This window comes from Cololabis saira, chromosome 17, assembly GCF_033807715.1.
Source record: "Cololabis saira isolate AMF1-May2022 chromosome 17, fColSai1.1, whole genome shotgun sequence".
NCBI lineage: Eukaryota > Metazoa > Chordata > Actinopteri > Beloniformes > Belonidae > Cololabis > Cololabis saira.
Window position 1 is genome coordinate 30426431 of NC_084603.1, and position 27718 is coordinate 30454148.

At 40.8% G+C, this 27718-nt stretch overlaps 1 protein-coding gene across 1 annotated transcript in view; it reads right to left on the reverse strand.

Moving 5' to 3' along the window:
- Positions 1 to 27718, reverse strand: part of LOC133463989 (contactin-associated protein-like 4) — a 106961-nt gene that overhangs the window by 78067 nt on the left and 1176 nt on the right. Inside the window, exons 2-3 of the mRNA XM_061745865.1 lie at positions 9004 to 9114; positions 5300 to 5493 (exon numbers count right to left, since the gene is read on the reverse strand). Coding sequence (XP_061601849.1) covers positions 5300 to 5493; positions 9004 to 9114 — 305 coding nt within the window. The remainder of the gene's footprint in view (positions 1 to 5299; positions 5494 to 9003; positions 9115 to 27718) is intronic.

Sequence of the window (27718 nt, forward strand, 5' to 3'; positions counted from 1 at the left end):
TTCAGGTGGCAGGGGATGTATGTTGTGTTCAGTTTATTATAGTTAAGTTCAACAACTGAAAGTAAAAAAACTTGTTCATTATTTCGATTTCACTCACTGAAAAATATTTTGTGTGAAAACTGTCTATTTCTACATTTAATCACAGTCAGGTTGTGTAATTGACAGTAAAAACACCAACTAACACCCACACACACATGCAAAATATGATTTGATTTAAAAAATGCAAAATAAGTTGCTTTATTTAAGAGGTTTACGGGAGCATGAACAGATATACAGAAAATTAAGACCTGATACGAAATATAGTTCATGCGACTCCAATGTTAAGAGAGTACTTCTGCTCAAGTTAACTGAGAAAATCATCCCACTGCACTTTTATCTATAAACATATTAGGAAATAAAAAGGAAAATGTTCCATTAACTCTGAGCTGCAGTCCCCTCTACATGTGTGAAATGATGCAGCTGATTTTCATCCTATTAAACCGGAGAATATTCTGGAGATACAGTCACGCTCTTACTGGCTGGTTCCTTAATCAGCTAGAAAATTAGATTTATGAGAGAATAGTTGTACTTTTTAAATACATGAGACACTTAAGTGAACACTCGGGTTGTGGAGAAAAGTGTTTCTCAGTCCTGTCAAACTCTTTCTAAAGTGTATTTCTTTTAAACCAAAACATTAAATCAAACCTGCATAATATGGGACCTTAAAGCTTTTAGCTTTGTGTTACACTGTTATTACAGTTTATAACACCTCTTAACCATTAATCTGCATCTTTGCCTGTCCTATTTTTCCACATCCAGTAAACTTAAGTTCACCTTGCCATCACCTTCTGTAGTTGTTGTTGTTTTTCTTCACCTTTTAAGTTATTGTGAGGCAGAAAGAGCTGAGAATACGAGATGAGCAGAATATTAGGGAGCTTTACTCGGATTCACAAAGTCTCTCTTCTCCAGGCTTAAAGCAAAGACGAGGTCCTGGAGGGATTGCGACAGATGAAGCGGCTCAGCAGTCGATCGTGAACGAGGCTGACTAATTTGTGGAGCCTGAGGAGAAATTTGGAGACATGCTGCAGATTTGTCTCCGTGATGCTTAGAATGAAATCAACAAGCTTTTAAGCTGCCCGAACCCTTTTTATTCTTCCGCTGAGGTGCTTTTTATCTGACATTAGTTTTGATCTCCCTGTGAAAGCCCAACTGTCCGTGCGGCATCGTTGTTACTTTGACAAGGGACATTTAAATGTTTTTTTATTATCAATGACGAAGAGCTCCTACTGCGTTGTGTTCACAGTTGTTCAGAAGTCGTGGGGGTTTGGTTAGTCCACCGGATAAAATGAAGCCTCATGAAGCCAGAAATCTGGGAGCAGTCGCATCTGTAGACTCAGACCTGGTTTTCATGTTATGGCTTTGTGACATCAGCCTGTTTTCACTTAAACAGCAAAGCAGTGATTAAAAGACCGTCGTCTCAGCAGGATTTAGAAAAAACCTGTCCATGCATTTATCTCTCGTAGACTGGACCACTTACAGGTCTCGCTAAAAAGTACAGACAACTGCAGCTGGTTGAGAACGCTGCTGCTCAAGTCCTCAGAAAGACCAAGAAGGTCCATCACATAACTCCAGTCCTCAGATCTCCACACTGGCTCCCTGTCTGCCAAAGAACTGATCCAGAACACTACTGTTAGTTTATAAAGCCGGTCATACACTGTGCGATTGTCAGCCCGTTTTGAACCGATTTTCCACTCGTGCGACTATTTTTTGGATCGGGCCGGATTTTGACCCAATCGTTGGTCGTGCCTCATGAAGGTATCGCACAGTTGAAGCAGCTACGACCCGATTGGCCTCATCCTTTCACAGAGAGCATTCGCAATCTCTGATGTCATGTCAAAAACTATTATTTGTAGTTTAAAGTGTTGCAAATTCACATTACAAATCATGTTTTAATAGCAAAAAAAAGACTGCATTTGCCACGTCTGCCCAGCCAATTCCTTGTCCAATCACGACGTTGTCTAATCTTTTTTCATTTATCGCCACACAGAACGGCACATATTGCTAAAGGCTGATTTATGGTTCTGCGTACCCTACGCCATAGGCTACGCCGTTGATTTAACGCAGAACCATAATTCAGGCTTAAGGCAGCGCGTTTTTTTTTGCTGAGCATCTTCAGTGTCTCCCACTTCGAGGTTCCTCCGCTTCCACTTCTTTTTGACGTTGCAGTTCCAGTACACAGAAGTCCGACGTGAGGATTATGAACGTATAGTGTGAGCAGACGGGTCGTACAGTGTGAGACCATAAATCTTGAGCTGTGAACTTTTGAACTCAGCGATCTAGTCGTGCAGTGTGAGATGGGGCTGAATCAAACGATTTAAAATATTGCACAGTGTGTGCCCAGCTTAAATCACTAGATGTTTGAGGTTTGACATACATTTGCGGCCTTCTGGTTCGTGATGGACCAGCCAGAACCCTCAGGTCATCAGGGTCAGGTCTACTAGCGTTCAGATTTGATGCTTCTCCCACGTTGAGCAAACTACTGAAATCCTCAGCTGTTTAAAATCATGGTTAAAACTTTTCTATTTTTCTCGGTTTATCTAAACAATTGTTAATTCCCCACACTGCACTGGGACTTTAACTTTCTGCATGTTTCTGTCGTATTTTAGGTTTACTGTTTAATCTTAGTAGTTGTTTTCTCTTATTTTATATGTTTCTCCCACATGAAACGTTAATAATCGTGCCCTCGTTTTCATGTGGCTGGTTCCCTAAAAACATTGCAGTGGCATTTTGCAATGGATGTTTTCCCCTAATGGATGTTTGTGGTGTCTGGATGCGCCGACTTCCTCCCACAGTCCACAAACATGTACATCAGGTTTACTGGCAGCTCTAACTTGCTCACAGGTGTGTGATTGTTGGTCTGTATGTGAGGTCTGTCCAGGGTGAACACCTGCCTCTCGCAGGAGGAGCTGGGTTAGTCTCCAGCAGACCCCCGTGACCCTTGCCATGAGTACGCTGGTATACAAGAGGAATGGATGGACGGAGGCTTGTGGTATCTGAGAGATAGCAGGAAATTTATCATCTTCATGTAACGATTCTTCTAGTTCAGGGGTGGGCAACCCAAAATGTTGAAAGAGCCGTATTGGACCAAAAACCCAAAAAACAAATATGTCTGGAGCCGCAAAAAATGAAAAGTCTTGTATAAGCCTTAGAATGAAGACAACATATGCTGCATGTAGTTATTAGTTATAACTGGGGGAAGATTTATTTTTTTATTATGCAGTTCGAGAAAAAAGTCGAAATGTCGAGAAAAAAAGTCGAAATGTTGAGAAAAAAAATCGAAATGTCAAGATTAATGTTGAAGTACAATCTCGGGAAAAAAGTCGAAATGTCGAGAAAAAAGTTTAAATGTTGAGAAAAAAGTCGAAATGACGAGAAAAAAGTCAAAATGACGAGAAAAAAGTCAGAATTTCGAGAAAAAAGTCGAAATTTCGAGAAAAAAGTCGAAATGTCAAGATTAATGTTGAAGTACAATCTTGAAAAAAAAGTTGAAATGTAGAGGAAATAGTCAAAATTTCGAGAAAAAAGTCGAAATGTCGAGATTAAAAAGGAAAGGAAAAAGGAAGAAAAAAAGGAGAAAAAAACGGAAAAAAGAAGAAAAAAAGAGAAAAAAGGAAAAGAGAAAAAAAAAGAAGAAAAAAAGGTCAAACATTTTTGAAAGAGCTCCAGGAGCCACTAGGGCGGCGCTAAAGAGCGGCATGCGGCTCTAGAGCCGCGGGTTGCCGACCCCTGATCTAGTCTATCGATGAACGCTGCTGTTTAGGATGTTGAGAGCGCTGTATTGATGGAGCTGAACAACAGAGAGGCTGCAGACACCAGTGCTGTGAGTGAATGTCCTTGAAGTCACAAGAATCCATAAAATCATCTCACCATCTCAGTTTGTCAGAATCATATTTGGCCATTTAATCAGAAACATCAACATCATAAATCAATGCAGAAGGTAGCCGTCAGCCTCAGTTTTCAATGCAGAGGGATTCCATGCTCAATAACTTGCACACAAGATGAATAAGGTGACGTTACGAATAATAAATCAGTCCACAATGCTTTGCCAAGCTTGACCTAGAAGTCCCAAAACCAAAACCAGAACTAAAATGAAGTACATACGAGGTTAAATAGAACAAGGAAACGTCAAAAATTCTGGTGAAAGTGTGAAACTTGAGTTTGAGGATCCTGCTATGTTTGTCTGAACTTTGCTGCTTGTTTATGAGTAAACATTCCAGAATTATGTTTGTTGAATTTTATGGTTTAAAAATGAATCAATGCACAGAAATCAAAGGACACCTCTTTTATTATAACATCGGCAGCTTTAACAGAGCGGTGCGCCTGTGTAAGTTGATGGAAAGCGGCATTACTGAACCTTAAGCTTCAGAAAAGTCGTGCCTTTGAAGCCTCAATCCCATTGTGTGCTACTAAATCGTCATTATTGAATCTTCACGATGGTATTTCTCTGTGCGGCATTCAAAAAGGTTTGCAGTTGTTGCAAAAGACCTCAAAGCAGCATTTCAGTCTCAGGAATTATGTTAGTTTTTTTATGTCACATTTCTGGAAGCCACAATCATGCTTCCCTTCACATTGAGCAATGTGGATATGATGTCTAATTTTAACATTAAACCATGTTTGTTTTTTTTTCTTAATCTAAATCAGGTCTTTAGTTTTCTAAATATAACTTATTAGCTTTGGTTTTTTATCCATAAGCAAATGAGAACTAAATTGCTGATAGGACTTACTGTCACAGAAACTGCGATACTTACAAAAAGAGATGAGAACATTTTTATTTTCTTGGAGAAGTCAAATTTTTTTAGGTCTATATTGCATTTTGCAAAACTGACAACAGTCGAAAAAACAGTAGAGTAGGAGCCGGCATTCCTACTCTACTAATCGCCATTATTATTGCCTTGTCCTGGTACCGGTGCGGTTGTTGCTTTGCATTACTTGTTGTGTTTCTCTGATTGGTTGTTTGCCCGTCCAGTGTTGCTCAGAGGCGTTTTCTTCTGCGTCAGTTGGAACAACTGAATATTGTAACTGAATTCAGATGAATCAGACTAATTATTTTTATGAATATGAAAGGATTTAAAATGGCGAGACAGTTTTTAGGTCTGAAATACATATTAAAATGAGCCATCAGAGCGTTTTTTTTCTTTTTTAACCCTCTTTGTTGGATGTCATCACATATAAAAGCACACCTTCCTTCTTTTACCCACTACTCTGTTGTATGACTTGTCAGTACAGGTTTTTTTTTTTACATTTAAGACAGCAGACTCACCCCGATACTGCCTTCCTGTCGATACTGTTTCCAGTTGTGTCCTGTGTCGCTGAACATGAGGTAGAACGCCGCCTGCCAGTCCGAGCTGCCATAGCGACCTTGTGTAGCGACAGCAGTGATTTGTGTTCGCCTGCCCAGGTCCAGATCCAACCACTGACCCTTGTCTGAAGTGAGCGGAGACCAACCTCCAGCTCCTGCCACGGACACAACCAGAGAGACGCATTCAACCATTAGACATGAGAAATCGCTGTCGTCCACTAACATTACAGTATGTTGGTGTTTGATATTTAACAAAACAGATTGATTAGAACGTAAAATATCAAACATTAACATACTGTAATGTTATTTTCAGAAAAACCAAACCATTGCAGTTGTCAACTGTTGACAACTACAAAATATTATATTCATGTAAGTTGCAACTGAGACATCTGTAAACACTGGAAGCCTTATACAAGACTAGAAGTAGAGACAGTTTGGTCGGTATTTAACAAAACTGAGGAACTGGGAGCAAAATGAACTTTGATTGACATGGGGTAGGCGTGTTCTTGTTGGCTTGCTGAGCAACATGGCTGCGCTCCGTACGAAGAACTTCAGCACAGCATCAATTTTCATTGCTATGCTGATGATACGCCGCTGTATTTGTCTATGAAACCAGATGAAACAGAACCGTTAGTATTAAGGACATTAAGGACATCCACATTTTTGATAAAGCAGAGTTTATCGTTTTTGATCCCAAACACCTAAGGAGGGGATTAGAGACGTTCTGATGGCCTCCAGTACTACTGTACAAAACCTTGGAGTTATATTGGATCAGTATTTTTGTCATTTAAACAGCATATTTATCGGGGTTGTAAGACAGCGTTTTTCCATCTCTTTAATATCGCAAAGATTTGGAGCATCCTCTCCCAGAGTGATGCTGAAAAACAAATTCACGTGTTCTAGACTAGAATACTGTAATGTGTTCGTCACATAATGTAAAACCTTTGGCCATCATCAACATTGTTCAGGGGTCACCAATCCTGGTCCTCGAGGGCCGGTGTCCCTGCAGGTTTTAGATGTTTCCCTGCTTCATTGCACCATGATACAAGTGACTGTGTCATTAACAGAATTGTGCAGCCCTGGATGACAAGCTGATGACGATGATTAATTAGAATCAGGTGTGTTAAAGCAGGGAAACATCTAAAACATGCAGGACACCGGCCCTCGAGGACCAGGATTGGTGACCCCTGATCAACATTATCAAAAAGGAAAGACTCAAACAGGAAAGAAGACATGATGCAATGTTTGTCAGTACTACACCACCACAATATTAAATTACACAATAAAGAGATATTAGATTTAGTCCCACTTGAGCTTGCATATGGCAGTAAGCATTTCATCCATCCATCCATCCATCCATCCATCCATCCATCCATCCATCCATCCATCCATCCATCCATCCATCCATCTTCTTCCGCTCATCCGTCTCCGGGTCGCGGGGGCAGCAGCGTCAGCAGGGATGCCCAGACTTCCTTCACCCCAGACACTTCCTCCAGCTCTTCCTCCAGCTCTTCTAGGCGAGGCGTTCCCAGGCCAGCCAAGAGACATAGTCTCTCCAGCGTGTCCTTGGTCTGCCCCGGGGTCTCCTCCCGGTGGGACATGCCTGGAACACCTCCCTAGGGAGGAGGGACATGCCTGGAACACCTCCCTAGGGAGGAGGGACATGCCTGGAACACCTCCCTAGAGAGGATCCAGGAGGATCCGGTACAGATGCCCAAGCCACCTCAGCTGACTCCTCTCAACGTGAAGGAGCAGCGGCTCGACTCTGAGTTCCTCACGACTGACTGAGCCACCCTAAGGAGGAAACTCATCTTGAATGCTTGTATCCGCCCAATTACACCAAGTTCATGACCATAGGTGAGGGTGGGAGCATATATTGACCGGTAAATCGAAAGCTTCGCCTTTCAACTCAGCTCCTTCTTCAGCATGACGGTCTGGTACACCGAAGACATACTGTAACTGCGGACGCTGCACCAATTCAGTTAGTCTCACGCTCCATCTTTCCCTCACTCATACTTATTTCTTCGTAGATAATTGTTAAGCCAGTGAAGCCCTTTGTTATAATCTGTATTTCTTCTGAAACAGGAGCTAATGCCTTTAAATTCGAATATTGATTGGTCTAATTCAGTTCTAAGTCTTATTCAAGTCACATGCTGCAGCGATTAACAAAGTTTTGCAAGTTGAATATAGCAGTGATATAAACTTTCACCTATATAAACCACGGGAGACTTCCACATACTTTCTCCATGCTTTATATTGATGTTAACGTACAGTATTTTGTCAAATGTGGATTCACACGGATGCATAATATAATAGACACCTCGTCAGTATCTATTTACATCTTGTTTCATTATTTTTGAACCCTTTGTTTTTTTTATTTTCTCAATGATACTGTTTTACTTCTATATTTTAAGTGAAAATCAGTTACAGAAATGTATATAGATAAATTCACTACAACCCAGCAGAAAGGAAGCGCTAAGCGCCACGCTCCATCTTTGAGTCCAGCGGTCACATTCAGAGGTGTGGGCTGATGTGAGGATACGTGAGAACCGTCTTTGATGTTGTGTGCTGTGTCATGTGCAGTGCGGCTGCAACACATCGGAGCAGAAACAGCAGGGGGGCTTCTTCTTAAAGCTTATTTGATCCATGCGAGCATCAAAAACACTGAATATTATTTTGAAAAAAAGTGAGAATAAAAAGAAGACAAGGATGCAGCAATAATTTATTGATGGAAAACTGTTAAATTTTATATGTGAGTAGCAGGAAATGTGGCTGAGTGAGCGATGAACACAGGTCTGACGGTTCTCCTGCTCCTGCAAACAACAGCAAACTCGTCCTCAAACAAATGTCTTGTCAAGCTAAACCTTATCTGACTTTAATCTTTTCCACTTCAACATAGCATGAGATGATGGCACACTGGGGTGTAAAAGACGTCTTTAAGGCTGACCACAGGGGTGTCTGTCAGCATTTCATGTTTGCAAACTACAAAAGTGCCCTCAGAAGAGAGATATAAAGGTGCGACTGCATGCATCATCAATCAGCCACAGCTTTCAAACATCTGACGGATGAACCATGGTCAGCTCCTTCCACTGACACCCCGTAACACCAGCAAGTGGGCCGTCAGTGTTTGAAGTGGTTACAATATCTTTAAGTGGTAAAGTGTTAAACCACTTGGCAGGATAAGACACCATGTTTCTAGAAACCTAAAATGCAACCAATGGAAATGCTCCAGTGTATTAAATATCTTACTTATTAATATCAAAAAGTTCAACCAGTGGTGAGAAAAGGCTTAAAGGCGTAGACAAGAAAGGTAATTAGGATGGGATGCCATGAATACTTAAACATCACATAAACTTTAACTAGAGGACGCTCATAAAATAAACCTAAATTATGCCAATTACAATTTAAATGTTTTGAAAATATTGAAATAAGGGATTAATAAGTAATAAAAACAGGAATTAATTGGATTTGATGAAACTGTCAGTAACAAATCTATAGTTAGGTATTAAGAGTTGTTGGATTTTTTTACTTATACTCAAAGTATAACTCGTGTTTTACACAATACTCCTCTGTAGTGACAAGAGGGACATTTAGGAGTTGAAATGGTCTTAATAAGAATAATTTAGGGACCAGATCAGATTACAGCTACAACAGTCACTACTCACCTTCTCTCCGGTTCAGCTTAGCAAAGCCCGGCCCGTGGCTGCTGGACAGCTGGGAAGAGCTTCTGAAGGATGATGCTGGTAAACTGGACACTAGCGGACTGTGACACATCTCTGAGAATCACACGGACAAACACAACATTTAAAACCAGGACATGGACATGTGTCTTTAATCTGCAAGGTTAAAACATGACAAATACGAGCCTATTTTGATCAGTAGTTGCACACCAGCCACATGAGGGTGAAACAGATACGTAATGCACTTTCATTTGACAAAACTTTAATCATATTCTCTGTTTAGCAGCTGTTCAAAGGCTTGCAGGATCAGCTGCACCCGCGTGATCTTTACAAAGGGCTCCAGGCACTTCAGAAAAATACATAATGCAGGTCACTCAGGAGCTATGCAGAATTGCATGGTTACATCCACGTCCTGTGTTTTTGCTAAGAGTACATATTTTTTTTATGAAACTGAACTACAGTTTTAAAAGCATAAAAACACCTGCTTTTACTGTACGTCTCCTTCATGGCAGAAAGACAAATAACTCTGATAACTGGTGCAGGGATATCGATTGGTGAGATTTTGTACATGAAGAATATGGAGGATATTCCTTTTGGTCAAGATTAAATGAGACCTGTGATTCCTGCTGTGATATTGCTTGTGATATTTTTTGTCGATAAATAAAACTTCATTTTTTGCACTGTCAAATGAAATGAGGTGGTCTTCTCATCTGCAAAATTATATCAGGTCATGGTTGTGAAGATTAAGTCACCCTTGTCCACAGTACAGTAGCAGCCAGTGTGTTGCGTGCGTTTTTTTTTGTAACATTGAAAATGTCATATTCATATATACTTTGTTTTTTTCATTTCTTAGTATCTTTTTCCTTAAAAGCGTCAGTTTTTGTATTTTTTATTAAATCTTTTCAATTCCTGAAATTTGAATATGAATATCGGCCTAGTTTAACAAGACATTAGATATGGTAGACTTGAAATGAAGAACAAGGGGAATTGGTGCTTTACTGAAGAATTTTGTGCAAAAAAAAAAATTAAAATAAAAAAATCAGTGCATGAAAGATTATATTTGTGACACGGATAGAAGTGTGATACTGCACCAGATCATCTCTGCACATTTCAGTCTTACAACCATATTAAGACGTAATTGGCCTCTTTTTCACTTTCAGCGGTTAGCTTGGTTTTAATAATTAATACAAAAAGAGCAGCAAAAATATTATCACAAGGGTTTTGGGTTTTCTTTTCTTTTTTTTGTATCTCTGTGACCTAAAATTAAGGGGGAATCCACTCTGTGGTCGAGTGTCTGACCAGAATAAAACCCACAAAATCAGCAGGGAGTAGCGATACATCTGAAGACAGGCTGAACCCTCCACCGATAAACAATCACCTTTTATATACGACAGAAAAACATTCAAACTGATAAACACATTAGTGCTTAGAAAGAAAGACAGACGTGTGGGATCTGGATTTAAAGTCATTAAAACAACCCACCATCTATTATTTTATTTTTATTTATTAACCTTTATTTATATAGGTAAAATCTCATTGAAACCGAGGGTCTCATTAACAAGAGAAACTGTGCAGCAAAACACCGAGTTACAGACTAACTGAACGTATGAGAGACAAAAACAAAACAGAAACATAATTAAAGGGATTGTGACATGAAAAACACATTTTTCTTGATTTTTTGTGTTTTGTTGGGTGTCTTGACATCAATTACACCCAAAAAACAACGAACTTTTAACATTCAGTGTATTGTGTGCTTTCTGGGATTTTCCACATAACTATGCAAAAACGGCGCACCTGGTTTGGTGGCGGATCGTTACGTAACGACCCGCTAAATCACCGCCCCCTCCACCCAGCTCCCTGCCTCCGCTCCTCTCCAGCGCACCATAAAGGCTGATTTATGGTTCCGCGTTACACCGACGCAGAGCCTACGGCGTAGGGTTACGCGGCGACGCGCACCGTACGCTGAACCCTACGGCGTAGGCTCTGCGTCGATTTAACGCGGAACCATAAATGAGGCTTAACACGGAGCCGTTTAGAGCCTCTTTTGTTCTAATCACCGGAGGAAAACTGCTAAGAAGACCCGCGGCCACTGACTGGACTTAAGATAAGGGTACACTGCTGCTTGCATGCCTTTATTTTTATGATTGTTTGCTGTGGTTCGCCGTCCTGCTTTTCCGTGCATGCTTCGCCTGTCGCTCCCGGCTTAACTCTCCGACGCCGCTGTGAGCGTATGGCTGGAGGAGGAGGTTGGGAGGAGGAGCGGAGCAATGATTGACAGGAAAGGGGGGAAAGGAAGCGTTTTTCACGGCGCAAAAAAACACTGTAATAAAAAGCCAGGAATAGAGTACTAGAGTGAAGTTTTTCTTGTTACACTCTTTTAGACACATTTGAGGGATGTTGGCCAAGACTTTTAATAGTGTTAAAAGCATGTTAAAAATGATGTCACAATACCTTTAATGAATTAATAATAATACAATTAAAGAAAAAAGGAACTAGTTAAATACAGTGCACTGGCAGACCCCTGTTGGAGCCTGTTCCAGGTTTCAGGAGAAGCATAGGAGAACGCCTTGTTGCCAAGTTCAGTACGGACTGAGGGATGGTAAATGAGATGTAATCCAGGGATGGGAGGCTATGATCAGACTGTTTCCAAGTATGTGGACAAATAGGAGGGGAGTGGTCCGATGATGGATTTATAGACAAATAGATACCTGTGGGTGGTTCTGCGAATGGAAAGTGAGCACCAGTCAGTGAGAGAGTACAATGTGCAGTGATGTGTGAGGGGTTTACAACCAGTTATGAATCTCAAAGATCTGTGATATGCAGCATCCACTAGATGGGAGTGAGCAGAGGCATTCATATGAATAACAGCTCCATAATCCAGGAGTGGCAAGAAAGTGGCTGCAACAACACAAATTATATATTTGAAGATAAGGAGGGTAAATTTGTTACACACTTTGTGCAAATGCAAAGTAGAAATCACCTTGATTTGTCTGCAGGTGTGTTTCCACATTGGAATGACATCTTGAAATCTTGTTTTAGTGTTGTAACTCTATACTGAGCCTTAAATCTTATATCCAAGTAGTTTCACAACCACTCCTAACTCGCTCACTTGACCAGAACCAGGTAAAGAACCCACAGAGGAGACAGAAAGGTAATTAATTACTGTATGACTTTAACAGCTAAGATGAGATCAAATAAGCCTTTGAACTGACAAAGCCTTCTGGGTAGAAGTTGAAATGCCTTCAGGAAGCAAACAAAGTCCAGTTACGTTGATTCAAGCCTGTCAGGACTGCCGTGACCTGCATCACTGTGAATCTACACTCGCTGTGATCCTCTACACAGCTTGTTATTCCACCCTGACTGATGCAGTGACAGGTGAGGTGCACGCTGGATGTGTGACTGTTGCATCACAGGGCCACAGAGACAAATGACAATCATATTCATTAGGAAAAAAAACAAAAAAAACACAATACAGGCTGCAAGCAATTCTCAGCCAGTCAACTATCAATGTAAAACAAAATGACCAAACAGAACTGAACAGAGCTCACAGCACAGCGGCTGGATTAAAGGATTAATCACTGAATTCACTTCCACTTTTTACTCAGAAAGGAGGAGAGTTACGGGTTTGGCTTCCGTGGACTGAAATCAAGCTCACGGCCTTCCTGCCTGCTGCTGATGCATTCATTAAAATTTGAACATTGGGCTAACGTAGCAAAAAACCTGAAAAGTCGACTGAGAACGTAGCATAAATAGTGCATTCAGTATAGGGTACAGAACATTCACATTAATGTATACCTGACATTTACGCTGTGTAGATGTACAGTAATTTGAATTCTTGGTTGCTATGTTGCAAAGTACTTGAAGGCACTTATAGCAAATGCCATCCTCCATCACTTGAAGGCAGATGCTGGAAAAGAACATGACAAGTTCAGAAGTAATGGCAGTAGTGATAATGCCAGGGTCCCTGGAGCTGGGTAGGAAGTGGCAGGTATGGACAAACTACAATAAAGAGAAATAAAAAGGACACTTTTCCAGTTGAGGTGATTATGTTCAATTTCTGCCTTGATGTGTTGCTGTAAATTAAAGTCCTTACATTTTTTGCAACATTATCACTCGCTCTTTACATTTCACAACCACTTGGTTAAAGTTAGAGCACTTCTCAACAAAGCCATCAGAAATATAAGTGATTACACTAAAGAGAAGATCATTATATTCTGTAGGACCACCGACGGCAGGTGACGGGTAAACATCACCTGCCTCGGCATATCTTCTGCTTTATGAGGTGGAAGTTTGTTAATTTGTAATATTCATAATAACATGAAGCACAAGAAATGTATCAGGACATACAAGCAGCTTCATCGTCAGAAGACTGTTTAGCTGCATTTTGGGATCTGCAATATTGGAAAGTTATGTGCACATATTCAGCTGTTGACCTATTAAAGTTGCTGAAAAATAACAACCTTTCAATTAATTCTGAAAACCCAGCAGCTTTCAGAAAACCTTTACAATAAAGTTGAAAATGGAGGTTTTAATTAATTCAGGCTTAGGGATCGCGGTACTGCAGTTCTGCAGCAAGAAACTACCAGTTTAAATCCCATCAAGAACCTCAAAAGTGTCAGTTTTCAAAAGTGTGTAAACAGGCAGAAAATTACAAACTATAATCAACTCAGGGCACTAATGAAACAGGAATCAGCTTCCATCAGTCAGGATTTCTTCCAGGAAGTGTTACCCAGCAGGCCAGAGTGAACAGAAAAAGTTTAAAGAAGGGCCAGCAGTGTAATTAAAAAAAATAAACCTATAAAAATCTTTGAAACTTATGAAAAGCATACAAAGATTTTCCAGAAACATGTCAAAAACATTATCTAAAAGTCACAAAGCGTCAAAGTTTACATAAACTGACTGTACTGTTGCATCGTTAAACTGTCACAGTGACAACAAAAGTGGATTTTCTGTCAATCACATGATGTCGCTGACTGAAACAACAAGAGGAGCCCTTAAACTCCTCTGATTTAGGGATATTTATGTTTCCACAAATTCATTTTTAAAGCTGAATACTGTGTCTACTGTGAATACCTGATTGTCTCTGCAGCTACAATGCATGACACACAACTGACATAAAAGCTGTACTCCCACAATGTAAATAATGCAAAAACCTCCTTCACCCTGATGAAGCACCCCTGTAAAACAGGGAATGTGGGCTGATTTAATAGTTGCATAAAGTGTTTAGGAATGGATGTTTGCAATCAGAGATCACGCAGGCAGCCAGAAATAAATAAATAAATGAATTAAAAAGTTTTCTCTTCAAAGTTAGGCACATTAAATATGCCCTCTGCACTTGCTCTTAATTGAGGTGGTGGCCTCCTCCCCTGGTGGGAGGACTTTGGTCTTTATCGATTCTAAAAATACAGCAGCTGGTTCGGGACATTTCAGTAAATGCAGAAGGTGGAAGTTTTACCTGCTGATGCAAATGTGAAGGTTTTGTGATGACTGTGTTAAATTCCACAGGGACAATTTCATTAGTTTGGTTTTTTGAATTCACTAGTGAGTGTTCTATATATTATTAATTATTTTGACCTTTTTTAGTTATTTCAGTGACCTCTGTGGGTTTTTGTTTCTTAATGGAAGGGTTCCAACAAGTGTGTTAATGTATGAATACAGAAAAACAACAAGATTCAGGACTGAACTATTATTTATTTTATAGATCCGGTAAGTTTTTGTGAACTTATGAAGAGTATTCTCATCCTCACTGAGACGTTATCCAACGGGGAGCAGGCCCTGAGAGTATGCACTTTAGATATACACATATTTCAAGATTCCTATACTCCATTGGGCACCAGAACAGCACTCAGATTCAGTTTCTCTCTGCTCTTTAACATTTATCTCAACTGTGCAGACAGAAACCCAAGCCGTTGCTCTGGCAGTGCTGGAGAGAGCGTAGAGATCATAAGAGGGCACATAAACTTCAGTTACTGAGTCTCTGGAGCTACCCTCTTGCTCACATATATTTACTGCTCCAGTGAAATAGACAGGGAATGTAAATAACTATAAAATAAAATAATGTCAATACTTTGGTGTATTGGTAGATGTTGTTGATTGACTTTTATAAATGGTTTATCATTCATGAAATCTCTTAAAAATACATGTAGCTCATAGCAATGACTCAATGTTAGTTTCATGTACATGGCTTTAACTTTTTATTTTTGTAAATCACAGCAGGATGCTGTTGTCTGCAAATTTCACATCTAAGAAACTAACCTGCAGGCGTTGAGGCTAACAAGCCATGAATCTCAACAAAGAGGAATCCATACGCGTGAAAACACAAAGGAGAAATAAAAACCATCTCTCTGAATCATTCATTATACCCTACTAAAACAGTTTTTTGCTTATGGCACCATGTTACGCACCCTGTTGCAAGCTGCTCTTAATTTAACAAAATGATCATATGTGTTCTGTCTTCCTGTTTTCCCAAAACATTGACAGAGAAGACGATCAACGTTCAGACTTGTGTCATAAATAAGCTCCATGGAGATGTCAGAGACAGTTTTTGTCAGAATAAGCCGGCCAATATGTCCTCTCCAAGGGTTTTATGGCCGTGTTGGGAATTGCAGCTTATAATTGTTGTGTAGGAATGTCTTCTATAGACTAAACTGGGAAAGACTGAAGACAGAAAGACTTTACTGAATGTGATTCACACCCATAGCATGCAGAGGGGTCACATCTTTACAGCAACGCCTGAGGAATATGCAACCTCCCGTAGTGTTGGGGGCAACTGCACATCTGTCAATGTAAGCAAAAGAAATAATGTAAGCGAGCCTTAACTATCCCGAAGCAACAACGCAGCCATTTAATGTAATGATTTGGCACAGGAGCCGCATCCATGAAAGACTGAGGTTTGAGGATCAAAGGTGGGAAGAGGAGCTCCGCTTTGACCACAGATGCCAGGAATAACTTAAAGGGGAACTATTATGAAAAACACGTTTTTTCTTGCTTTAACATATAGAATAGAATAGAATAGAATACTTTTATTGTCATTATACACGGGTACAGTGAGATTAAGAGCAGCATCACCTCTCCAGTGCAAGACAGTGCAAACAGAAAGGAAATATAAGAAATATAAATAATATAAAAATATAAAAAGGTTAAGGTGCATTTTGAATGGTGAAATCAAGACCTGAGATCCTATCTACAGAATAACCTATAACTACACATGTGGTGAAATATTGCACATATAAGCCGGGAAAAAGTATTGCACGGTAAACAATAATAAAGACATCCAAAGGCGATTATGGCTTTGGGGAAAAAGCTGTTTTATATAAAGTGGTCTCCTCTCAGCCTGCCAACTCAGAGAAGGAGGAAAGCAACCAAATTCTGCAGTGTCTGTACAGCCGCCCGGATGAGCCGTCCAGTGTAATGTGGATCTACGAGCCGTTCAGATTCTGCTCCCGTCGTTACGTAACAATGGGAGCGATGTGTGAAAACACGGCCACAACTAACTCCGCCGGCCGGAGCTTCCGCCATTTTTTCGTAGCGGTGTGTCGCGTCATTCGCGTCAGGCAGCCAATCAGCACAGAGCCTCATTATCATAGCCCCGCCCACTCAGAATCCCACATAGATAATGAGGTTAGAGAATGGGAAGATAAAGACATGGCTCAGAGACTGAATTTCTAATTTATTTAGCAAAAACAATCAAAAGCTTGTTTTTAAGACATTCAAGGCCTGTTTAAAATAGGTATTAGATGCCATAATAGGTCCCCTTTAAAGAAATTGAGAAAAAAAAGATGTTCTTTAAAGAAACAGTGGAAGGATTTGCTCAGAATGTGTTTGCAGTGACACAAATAACAATTAAAATGCTCCTTCTCTCGGTGGCCTCAATGGCAGAATGTCCTTTAAGGGTTGGGAGAAGAAGCAGCAACGTTACAAAACAGTAAAAATATTTATAGGCCTAACTTTTTTGGAATTTGTTGCAGCCCTCAAACGCAAGAATCGTTCCGGAGAATATAATCGAATGATAGAGAGATAGATGGATAGTTTCTTGAAGTCAGAGGCTCTGATGCTTGAGAGGATCATTAAAGTTAACATGATAAAACAGATTCCCAGACTATGATGGATGGCACTGAAATGGAAAATTCAAATGAAAGGGAGTTGCATGTTATCACGGTCAGATTGTAACATCAGCTTTAGATGTTACGACCCACCTCGGCCGCCCAGTGTCCCGGACACGGCGCTGCGAGGAGCATCCCCATCGGCCATAACTGCTCTGTCTGTACTTAGTCTGTCAGGGAAATCTAACGTGAAATACTTTGGGGGGTCAATTTGTCTGAAAAGAAGTCAAATTTAGAGTAAATGTAAGAATCCCAACCCTTTTCACCAATTTTCCATATTATCCCCACTTTTCTGGACTTCTTGACAATTGCTGGAGACGTTTTCTTCAGTGTCCTCTCATGGGTGTCCTGGCCGTCACGTCTGCCTCACTTGGCGAGCCACTAAACTACCAGTCATAAACGTCCTCTCTGTTTTGGCTTTTGCCAAGCTCCGCTCTGCCCTGTGGTGCTCAGGGGCAGCCAACGCTTCAAAGACTAACGACAATTCAGATCTGATCTGATGGCACAATCCCACGTGGCAGCCAGCCAGGACCGTAAGAGGGAACAGATGGTAATTTGAAGTATCAAAGTATCTGACGATTACAAAATATTTAAATACAAAAGATAAATTATATGTAGAGCTCTGGATGCACCAGTGGGGCTGTTTCTCTTAAAATATGTATGTCAAGAGCAGCTTTCATCCGCCAGCAGAGTGTTCTGGTTACATGAAGTTATGTTGTACATTAACTCAAGGAAATTCGACATAAATTTTCATTTCATTTCATTTCATTTATTCCATTCATGGTATATCTTCTTAACAATGTTGTACAAAATTCCAAGAAGTACACATTATCACCAGGAAAGAAAAGGAGCAGGAAGAAGAAAACTTATGATACCTGCCCCTCTCTGTTAATACAATTACATTGACTTGCTGAACACCAATCTATCTATACATATATAAACAAGAAAACAAACAAAAATACCACTCTTCTATCTATTTTTTTCTCTTTCTCCTTCTTCTTTTTTGTAGGCACTTATCTTGTCTTTTTTAAACATTTTCTTAAGCTGACACAAACTTGTGCAACTTTTCAGTTCCTTGCTTTGTCTATGCCATATTTTTACACCTGTAACAGAAATACACATTTGTTTTATGTTTAGCCTTGCAAAAGTATGTTTGAAATCAAATTTAAGTCTGTTATCCTCATCCTCCAATCTGAACAAATTTTGTAACTGTTCTGGTAATGATCTATTTTTGCTTTAAACATTATTTTTAAAGTTTGAAGTTCAACTATATCCACTATTTTCAATAAACCTGCCGAAATAAATAATCTGTTTGATGGTTCTCTGATGCCTACCCTGTGAATGACTCTCATTGCTCTTTTCTGTAGCATAAACAGAGGAGAGATGTTACTTACATAGGTATTACCCCACACTTCCACACAATAATTTAGATATGGCAAGATAAATGTACAATACAGAGTTCTTAGTGTGTTAGTATTCAAAATAAACGTAACCTTATTCAAAATATATATACTCTTCGCCACCTTGGCTTTTACATATGCTATATGGTTTTTCCATGTCAGCTTGACGTCTAAAATAGTACCCAAAAACCTAAACACAGACACTCTCTCAATGCTATCTCCTGCAAATGAAAGTGCAATTTCATCCTTTTTTCGATTTGTAAAAACCATAAATTTTAGTTTTTTTCAGATTTAACAAAAGCTTATTTTTATCAAACCAACTTTTAAGTTTAACCATTTCATTGGTGATATTTTCACCAAAGTGCGATAAGCCCCAAATCATCCCCAGAACAAAAAAAAATTGTATCATCTGCAAATAAAACAAACTGTAGAGTCTTTGAAACTTCAGAAATATCATTAATGTATAAAATAAAAAGTTTAGGTCCCAAAACGGATCCTTGTGGGACTCCACATACTGTCCTCAGACATTCAGATTTAGAACCCTCCAGCTGAAGATATTGTTTTCTATTTTGCCAATGACATAATACAGACTGCTGAAGCAAGAATAACCAATCCCGTGTCTGTCTGCCGGCACAAGAGGAAGCTGAACCTCTATCTCAATGTGACTGTTTCAGATCCACGCAATGATTTTGTTCATGGAAGGATGTTATTGGGAACCGTTTTATTGTGAACGTTCATTGTTTGCTTTTATGACAAAGTTGAGAGCAAGGCCTGATTATTTTGAGCTCCTGACCTTTAGAGTTTTAGCTTTGGCTTATATTTCTCTTCACATAAGAGCCACTTGCTGAACACACGCCCACACACCAGCTTATAGAGATTGGTATCTGTCCTAAGACAATAATACCAACCCCTAAAAAACAACACATCAGGGGAAAAGGGATGGGAAGAACAGTGAAGCTTCTTCTGCTTGTTCCTTAACTCAAGTGCAGCTCTAGGCTCCTTCTGACACATGAGGTTTATCTTGAGAACCTCTCTCGTTAGAGATTACTGTCTGGGACTGGCAACACATTTGTTATCTCTCAACACACACGTATATGCACAGGCACATAGGCTAGAAGAGCTTTGGCATCATCTGTCATTAGGCTACCATTAAACACACACTTCACTGCCTCCTCGTCAGCTGAGAGAGCAGATAATAATCCCACAGAGGTCTGCAGAGACCGACGGAGGACCACTCTTACTGCACACAGCAGCCTGGAAGCACATCACTAGCTTATCTTATCTTAAATCATGTGGACTTGGTTTAGCAGGTATGAAGAGGAGGGAAATTGTTTGCAATGGCTGTCAAAGCTCTGGCTGTTGTAAATTTGATCACAAGGGGCCGATGCTCCTGCGAGGTCTGAACATATTCCAAGATTAAATCAGATCCGATCACTTGGGGATGCATTTGGAGGAAGTCTCATTCAGTCACATTTTCCTCTTGTTCTTAACACAAAAGTGTCCTGGGGAACATTTAGGATTTTAGGTAACACCTAATACACTAAAGCCAAAGGCTTAGGTCAGGGCTTCAAGTCCAGTCCTTGACGGCCTCAATCCTGCATGTTTTAGATGTTTCCCTGCTTCAACACACCCTGATAAAAACGACTGTGTCATTAACAGACTTTAACAGACCTCAATGACAAGCTGACGATGATCCATTGATATGGATCAGATGTGTTGATGCAGGGAGACAGGACACCAGCTCTCCAGGACTTAAGGAGCCCTGGCTTAGGTGGTGTTTCTTGGTTCGGAATAACCAATGACCATACTAAAGCTGTTTGTTATTTGATTTCTTCTTTATAATGATAATAATAGATTTTATTTGTTGCCGCCTTTCTGAGCACCCAAGGACACCTTACAAAAAAAAAAAAAACGTAAAAAATACGAATAAAATACAACAGGAAATAAAATAAAATACAGAAAATTAGACTGGATAGGCAAGTCTGAACAGATGGGTTTTAAGATGTGATTTAAATTGTCCAATGGAGTCAATCTGACGGATGCAGAGGGGGAGAGAGTTCCAGAGTCTGGGTGCAGAGCAGCTGAAGGCTCTGCCACCCATAGTGGCCAGTTTAAATTTGGGTACAGACAGGAGAGCAGCTGAGGAGGAGCACGGGTGGGGGTGTACGGGTGGAGAAGGTCTGACAGGTCTTGAGGGACCAGGTTATGGAGAGATTTAAATGTGAGAAGGACTTTATATTGGATGCGGTGGTGGACAGGTAGCCAGTGGAGCTGCATGAGGATGGGGGTGATGTGGTCAGTGCATTTTGTACGGGTGGTGATTCTGGCAGCAGAGTTCTGGATGATTTGGAGCCGGTGGAGAAGTTTGTTGGGGAGACCAGTGAGGATGGAGTTGCAGTAATCGATGCGTGAGGTGACAAGTGCATGGACCAAGACCTGGGTGTTGTGCTGGGTGAGAGATGGGTGGATTCTGGCGATGTTCCGTAGGTGCATGAAGGCAGTACGGGTAATGTTACTGATGTGGGGGGAAAAAGAGAGAACACTGTCCAGAATGACGCCGAGGCTTTTGACTTTGGAGGAGATGTGGACCGGGTGACCATCAATGAAGATATTGAAGGGGTGAGTTTTGGAGAGTGTGGACCTTGTGCCAACGAGATTATGTGTTCATGTGTTATTATGTGTGTAGCATATGTGTCCTTATGCACACTACATATCCACTATTTAATAAAGTTAGGGAAAGAAAAGTTGTGGTGGACCTTCTGCGTTGCTTTTTTGACAGTTTTTTCTGCATGTCGATGGCGAAGGAGAAATGTCATAGTTGTAAGTTACAACTTTGAAACAGTATTCTTGTTGTGTAATGGATTGTGGTTTAAAATGTTTTGAAGCAAACATGGATTTCTTCTAATTAAATTTGTTGTGAAAAGACAAGATAAAACCTATTTTCCATTTGTGGAGTTGTGTGGGCCTGCTAGTATCAGGAACGCTGCTCTTCCAATGTCAGGAAGACAAACCTGCATCCTGCAAAGTATTACGTTTTAACTGCCATGCACACAAGTCCAAACTGGGTATAGAGAAACGGTCGAGGTGTCTCTAATGCTCAACATTAAAGCACCGATGCATCGGTTGGCAATCACATTCAAGAATATAGCAAAAACAAAATTCTGCTCTTCTTTGTTTTTCATTCATTCACTCTTCTTGTGCTTTCGTCTTCACAGTTTCCATGTAAGATTTAGCAATCAATATGTCATGGTTATGTAAAAGAAACAATAGCAATTGTGCCATTTAAAAAAATGCTTCATAACACGAGTCCAGTGGAAATTACATGGAGATGCACTGAGGACAAATCCATCTTTAGAAAGTTATGTCCAGTTACATTTTTTTCAGGAGACGTTCACACACTAAAAGAATAATCCTCACTCAGTTGGAGCATTTCTAAAAGTGTCTTTTCATTTCTAAAAGGTCAAGTGGTATCTGTTTCAATTCAATTCATTTCAATTCAAGTCAGTTGCACTTCCTGATATCATACATCAAAACAAACTGAGGTACCATGATGTTAAGAAGACTTTTTGACATACATATAATGAGGCAGTGGTTCATGGGTGCGAATCTGAAAACCTCCAGTAACCAGTTAGAAAGGAGTCTTTTGTCCAAACATGGCCAACACCTGTGGGTTTTTTTTACCCACATTTGACCAAAACTAAGTCCTGACCACACCCACATATCCACCACACGTGGCTCAAATCTGGACTTCTTTGGGCATTTGACCGGGGCCTGAGCTCTCAACATTTACAGAACCGCTCGGCTCATGGGCACTGGGTCACATCTGGCTACTGCCAGAGCTGTAATCAAGCTGTAAGTGGCTTCCATTTATAAAATGTGTCTGCTATCAGAGCAATGCTCACATGTTTAACCTGGTTTATGGAAATGAAGGCTAAACCTGCTGACAGTTGTGTCACCTGACCTTCAGGCAGGACTTTGCAGAGACCCTCCCAGAACTGAAAGTCAAGCTTCAAAGTTCCCGGCCAGTTCCTCGACTCCCTGCTTGCAAGCTAGCGACGTCAAAGCCATAGACATACGTAGACGCCCCATCGAGTGCTGAGCGATACGTCAACGTCGCCGCCATATTGGATGGGGCAAGACTGCGCTTTAAATTAATACAAGTAAATGGACTTATTTTCATAAAGCGCCTTTCTACAATCAAATGTACGTTTTACGTCTCATTTATTCATTCACACACGCACTAATATACTTGGGAAACAGTTAGGCACCAAATATAATATATTTAATTTTCTTATTTAATTTTTCTTATTTTTGTGAGGGGAGATAGGCTATATATTGTTTTTCGGCACTACCTTGTTCTCTATAACTGATATAACATGAATTACTCCTATGTGGGATCAATAAAGTTCTTATTTTTGCCATCTGAGAAAATTACATATATTATATTTGGTGCCTAACTGTTTCCCGAGTATATTAGTGCATGTGTAAATGAATAAATGAGACGTAAAACGTAAATGTCTTTGTAGAAAGGCGCTTTATGAAAATAAATCCATTTACTTGTATTAGTTTACAGAACAGTCTTGAACATCCAATATGGCGGCGACGTTGACGTATCGCAGCAGCAGCAAAACCACTCGATGCGGCGTCTACGTATATATGTCTATGGTCAAAGCTGTGACAGGGGCAACAGGACTCAGGTAACGCTGGCCATTGTTCAGCTCTGCAGGAACAACAGCCTTCTTATAGTTTCTGAAAATGCTCACAAGTGGAAGAAGCTGCTGTGCGTCACATATTTGGGAAGACATGTCTGCACATGGCAAGTAAACGACAAACACTGAACGTATTTTCAACCGTCAAACCACCTGACAGTCGTGGTAACCAGCAGCACAAACCCACTGAGAGGACGGTACGACAACCTCCATCTGCTTAACTTCAGAGAACAGTATTTATGTCCTCTGCATTTCTGTGTTCTGCAGAGGCGTAAACTTTCTTCTTCTCCTTCTGATTCAGTTCTGCTCTTAGTTCTGCTAACTGACCCAAACCTGCAAAACTACTCAGCAACATCAGTACCAAACGAGAGAGAGAGCTCAACAAGAAGACTCAGTTCCTGCCATCGCAGCAGCTTCGAAGGAGATTAATGGGAAGTGGGCGCTCATAAATTCAATAAGATCGGCATAAATATTTAAACAGTCCTTTGATAGAGAAAAAGGTCCTTAACTGTGGCTTATATCAAAAAAGGAAGGCTGGCGTTAGAAAAACAAGTAATTTCTCCTCTTGTTGTGGAGACTGCCTCTGCTTAAGTAGTCTCTCTCCTCCGTACGCCCCCCCATCCCCCGTGTTTCTCAGCGCGGTTAATTGCAGAAGCAACGCCTGGCGAGCAAAGGTCGGCTCAGAGATGCAGCTCATCACTCAGCTCCTTCATAAATAAGTGGTTTCTGCAGCCAAACGTTTCCAGCTAATCAAGTTTTAAGTTCAGCGTCATAGTTGCAGTGAGTGAACCTCCCTCGTCTTTGCCGTTGCCTTGACTCAACAGAACTCAGATTTTCTAAAGAGTTTTTCTGTGGAGACTTGAGTCATGTCAAGACGACCAAAACCTTGATCCCAAGAGAAGCACTGGACTCAGGAGAAAATACTTATCTAAACCTTTGCTCACCCCTTTGGAAATAAACTCCCAAACCAGCCTCTCATGACACTCTTGAATCATCAGAAAACTTGAGGACATCATGTCAGTGGAATATAAACACAAGTGGTTTTGAATAACGATATGATCACAAACACAATGTTCAAAAGCAAAACCGTTGCAGAGATGCTGAGAAAAATGTTCTACTTAATCTATTTCGGGAGGCTTGATTTAGTCTGCAGTCGTTTTTTCAGACACGAACTGCAGTTTCTCCCAAACTAGAACCAAGTTTTGATCATTAATAAACTGTGAAATAACTTTAAAAACATGAGGGAGATCAGTACTTTAAAAGTAGCTCAATTTGGTAATGATGTTGCTTGTAATTCCACTTTCATGAAGATTTTCTAAAACAAAAGTTAAATAAAAACTGCACAGAAAGGTTTTGTTAAATGAATTGCACTACTATTTATATTTCATTTAAAAGTTATACAAGTTTTCATCCATCTTTTAAGCTTTACACTAAGGAGACAAGAGGATTTCCTTCAATTAACGTTAATTACTTTATGATGGTTGAGCTTAAAGTTTGGGAGTTTGAACACGTGATAACCACTTTCTGAAATAAGACTTCCAGCCTCCGTCTGCTTCCTCCATCTGCAGTATTAATACTTCATGGAGTGGATATTGGTTTATCTAAAGTTAAAACAGTCCTGCTTCAGGGCTGAGCTGGGTCACAGTGACCAGCTGCTGACACACACAAAGCCTCCGCCCTCAGTGCTGCCTTCGCTCGCTTCGAAAAATGGCTAAAGTCAGCCGTTGCCTGTGGCATTGCTCAGCACTAACACAAGTCAAATGAAATGGGGCGGGGGAAATTATTAGGTGGATGATGTGTTTTCTTTCTAAAAGGGTAAAAATAGGCTGCAAACACAGCTTATTGATTTCAGAGATGCATTTTATTTTCTTTCGCTCGTGGTTTCAGTTTGGCAGGCTTAAGCATTTCCTCCAGAAACGTCTTCATCTCTTCCGTTTTACTCTGTCAAACCCCATAATGTAAGTGGGCCTGAGTGCAGCAGCTGTGCTGGAAAGAGGAGATGTGGTAATATCTTCCGGGCATCCATATGTCCTACTCCGCCCTGGCTGAATCTCTCAGCTGCATTTGGTTTTCTAAAATGTTGAATACATGATTTTTTTTTTTCAGGCATATTAAGTCAAAGTGCAGCTCTTTGCAGCATAAAGGACAAATGGTAAAAAACAACTTTTTTTTCCACTTCATGATCAGTTTACAGTCACTGGTGCACCAGTGGGAGTGGGCATTGAGATTCCCATCAAACAAATGAATGATTTGTAACTCCAGGGGTGTGATGAGCTTCTGGGACATGTGTTCATGTTGTAAGTTTAAGCGCTAACTCAGTTACGACACTGATAGTTATGCCAAACATCACTAATGTTAGATTACTGTAACTCCTTGTTATCAGGCTGTACCAGCAAGTCTCTCCAGCTGGTTCAGAAAGCCGCTGCTCGTGTGCTAACAAGAACTGGGAAAAGAGACCATATCACCCCAATATTAGCCTCCTTTCACTGGCTCCCTGTAAAAGCCAGAATAGAGTTTACAGTCCTGCTCCTCACCTATAAACTCCTGAATGGTCCGGCTCCATCCTACCTCAAAGAACTCATATACCCCTTTTACACCAAGCTGGTTCCAGGGCTGGTTCTGGGCTAGAGCCAGACTTAGCACCAGTTCTTTGGTTTTACACAGCCCAAGCACCGGCTCCTGACTCTCAAAACTGGTGCTACGCCAGCCCCTTTGAGCTGCTGGGCCAGCTCAAAGAACCAGTAACGTCGGGGGCTGGGGGCGGGGCTGGGGACGGTGTTACTGAACAACCAGAGCAGAGTAAACACGGAAGAGCGCCGTTTTTAAACAACGTAGCGTTGAAGACGGCGGTTAAGTTAGCAGACTCTTTTATTATTACATCCATTTATTTAATAATGGATGTTAAACAGAAGCAGCAGTGGTCTATGGTACAATCCACCAACAGTAACGTCGGCGCGCGGAGCGGCAGCCTCGCGTCCGAGCCCGCGGGGGAGCGTTCCAGCCCTGGGACGCTTGGCCGCTCCATCGGCGGGTTCCCGGCCCGCGGGGAGCCGCGTCCCAGCCCGCGGTTCTGGTTCCGCGTACATCGACGCAGAGCCTACGGCGTATGTTACGTAAGCTACGCCGTAGGCTCTGCGTCGATGTACGCGGCGACGCACGCCATAATTTCTTAATAGGCGTAGCTACAACTGATAGATTTAATCTATTAAACCAACATTTATCTTCCTAAATTATTTATTTCATCCAGCGTAATTCTCAACAAAGCAGCAGTCTTCTCTCCCAGGAAGACGGCGCAGGTTGAGCCGGCTGAGGAGCTGCTGTGCTCCTCAGCACAGCAGGGGCTGCCGGGGCTGCCGGCTCTCGAGTCATTTCTTAACAGGCGTTATTTGGATAAACTGAGCCCAGGTTGGGGATCTTAAAGGTTACTTTGAAGCCTGAAAAAAATATTAAAACTTAATAAAGTGCCATATTAACAGCACTTGGCTCTCAGCTTCCTGATCAGGGTGGGCATGAAAACATGGGGAAGTGGTGACGTGATGACGTAGCTCTCTGGCCAGCTACTCGCCAGCACCAGCTTGTGTAAAAGCAAACGGTTCTTACTTAGAACCAACCACGAACCGGCTCTAGCACCAGCACTAGCACCAGCCCTGGAACCAGCTTGGTGTAAAAGGGGTAATAGTTCCCTACTATCCTGCTAGATCACTGCGCTCACAGGATGCAAGATTACTTCTGATTCCTACAGTCGCCAAAAGCAGAATTGGAGGAAGAGCCTTGAAATTTCAGGCCCCAAACCTCTGGAATAATCTCCCACTCTTGGTCCGAGAGGCGGACACACTCTCTGCCTTTAAGAGTCGCCTTAAAACCTTCCTCTATGAAAAATCCCATGTTTAGAGTCAGCTAGCCTGAGGTTACTGTGGTTTTTGGATGTTTTGCTGTTCTTCTGTTTCTCCGATGCTGATGTTTTCTGATGCTTGTGTTTTATTTTCTGATGTGTGATACCTGATCACCTTTATCTCTGTTTTTCGTGTTGTGAAGCGTCATGAGATGACCTTTGTTATGATTTGATGCTATACAAATAAATTCAATTGAATTGAATTGAATTAATGTTACGGTGTTTGTTGGGTCTCCTGAAATTTTCTTTATAACTTGTGAGTGTTGTATTTTGCAACGGTGTTTGGGTCCATATTTTATTATTCTTTTTTATTCTTTTGATGAAGGCTGATTTATTTTCCATCTCTAACTGAAGTATCTTGTTTTAGTTTGAAAGTCTTAATGGCTACATATGAAATTAAAATATGTCCATCCATCCATTTACTATACCCATTTTATCCTTGCAAGGTAACGGGTTAAATTATGTCATTAAGGGCAAAAAAATATACAATCTGCATCACGTGAATGTAAGAAATATATCGTAACACTGTATGAACAGAAAAAACCGTGTCAAGTGATGCAGTGACACATCCTGTGGTCGTGGAAAAGATGTTACCCT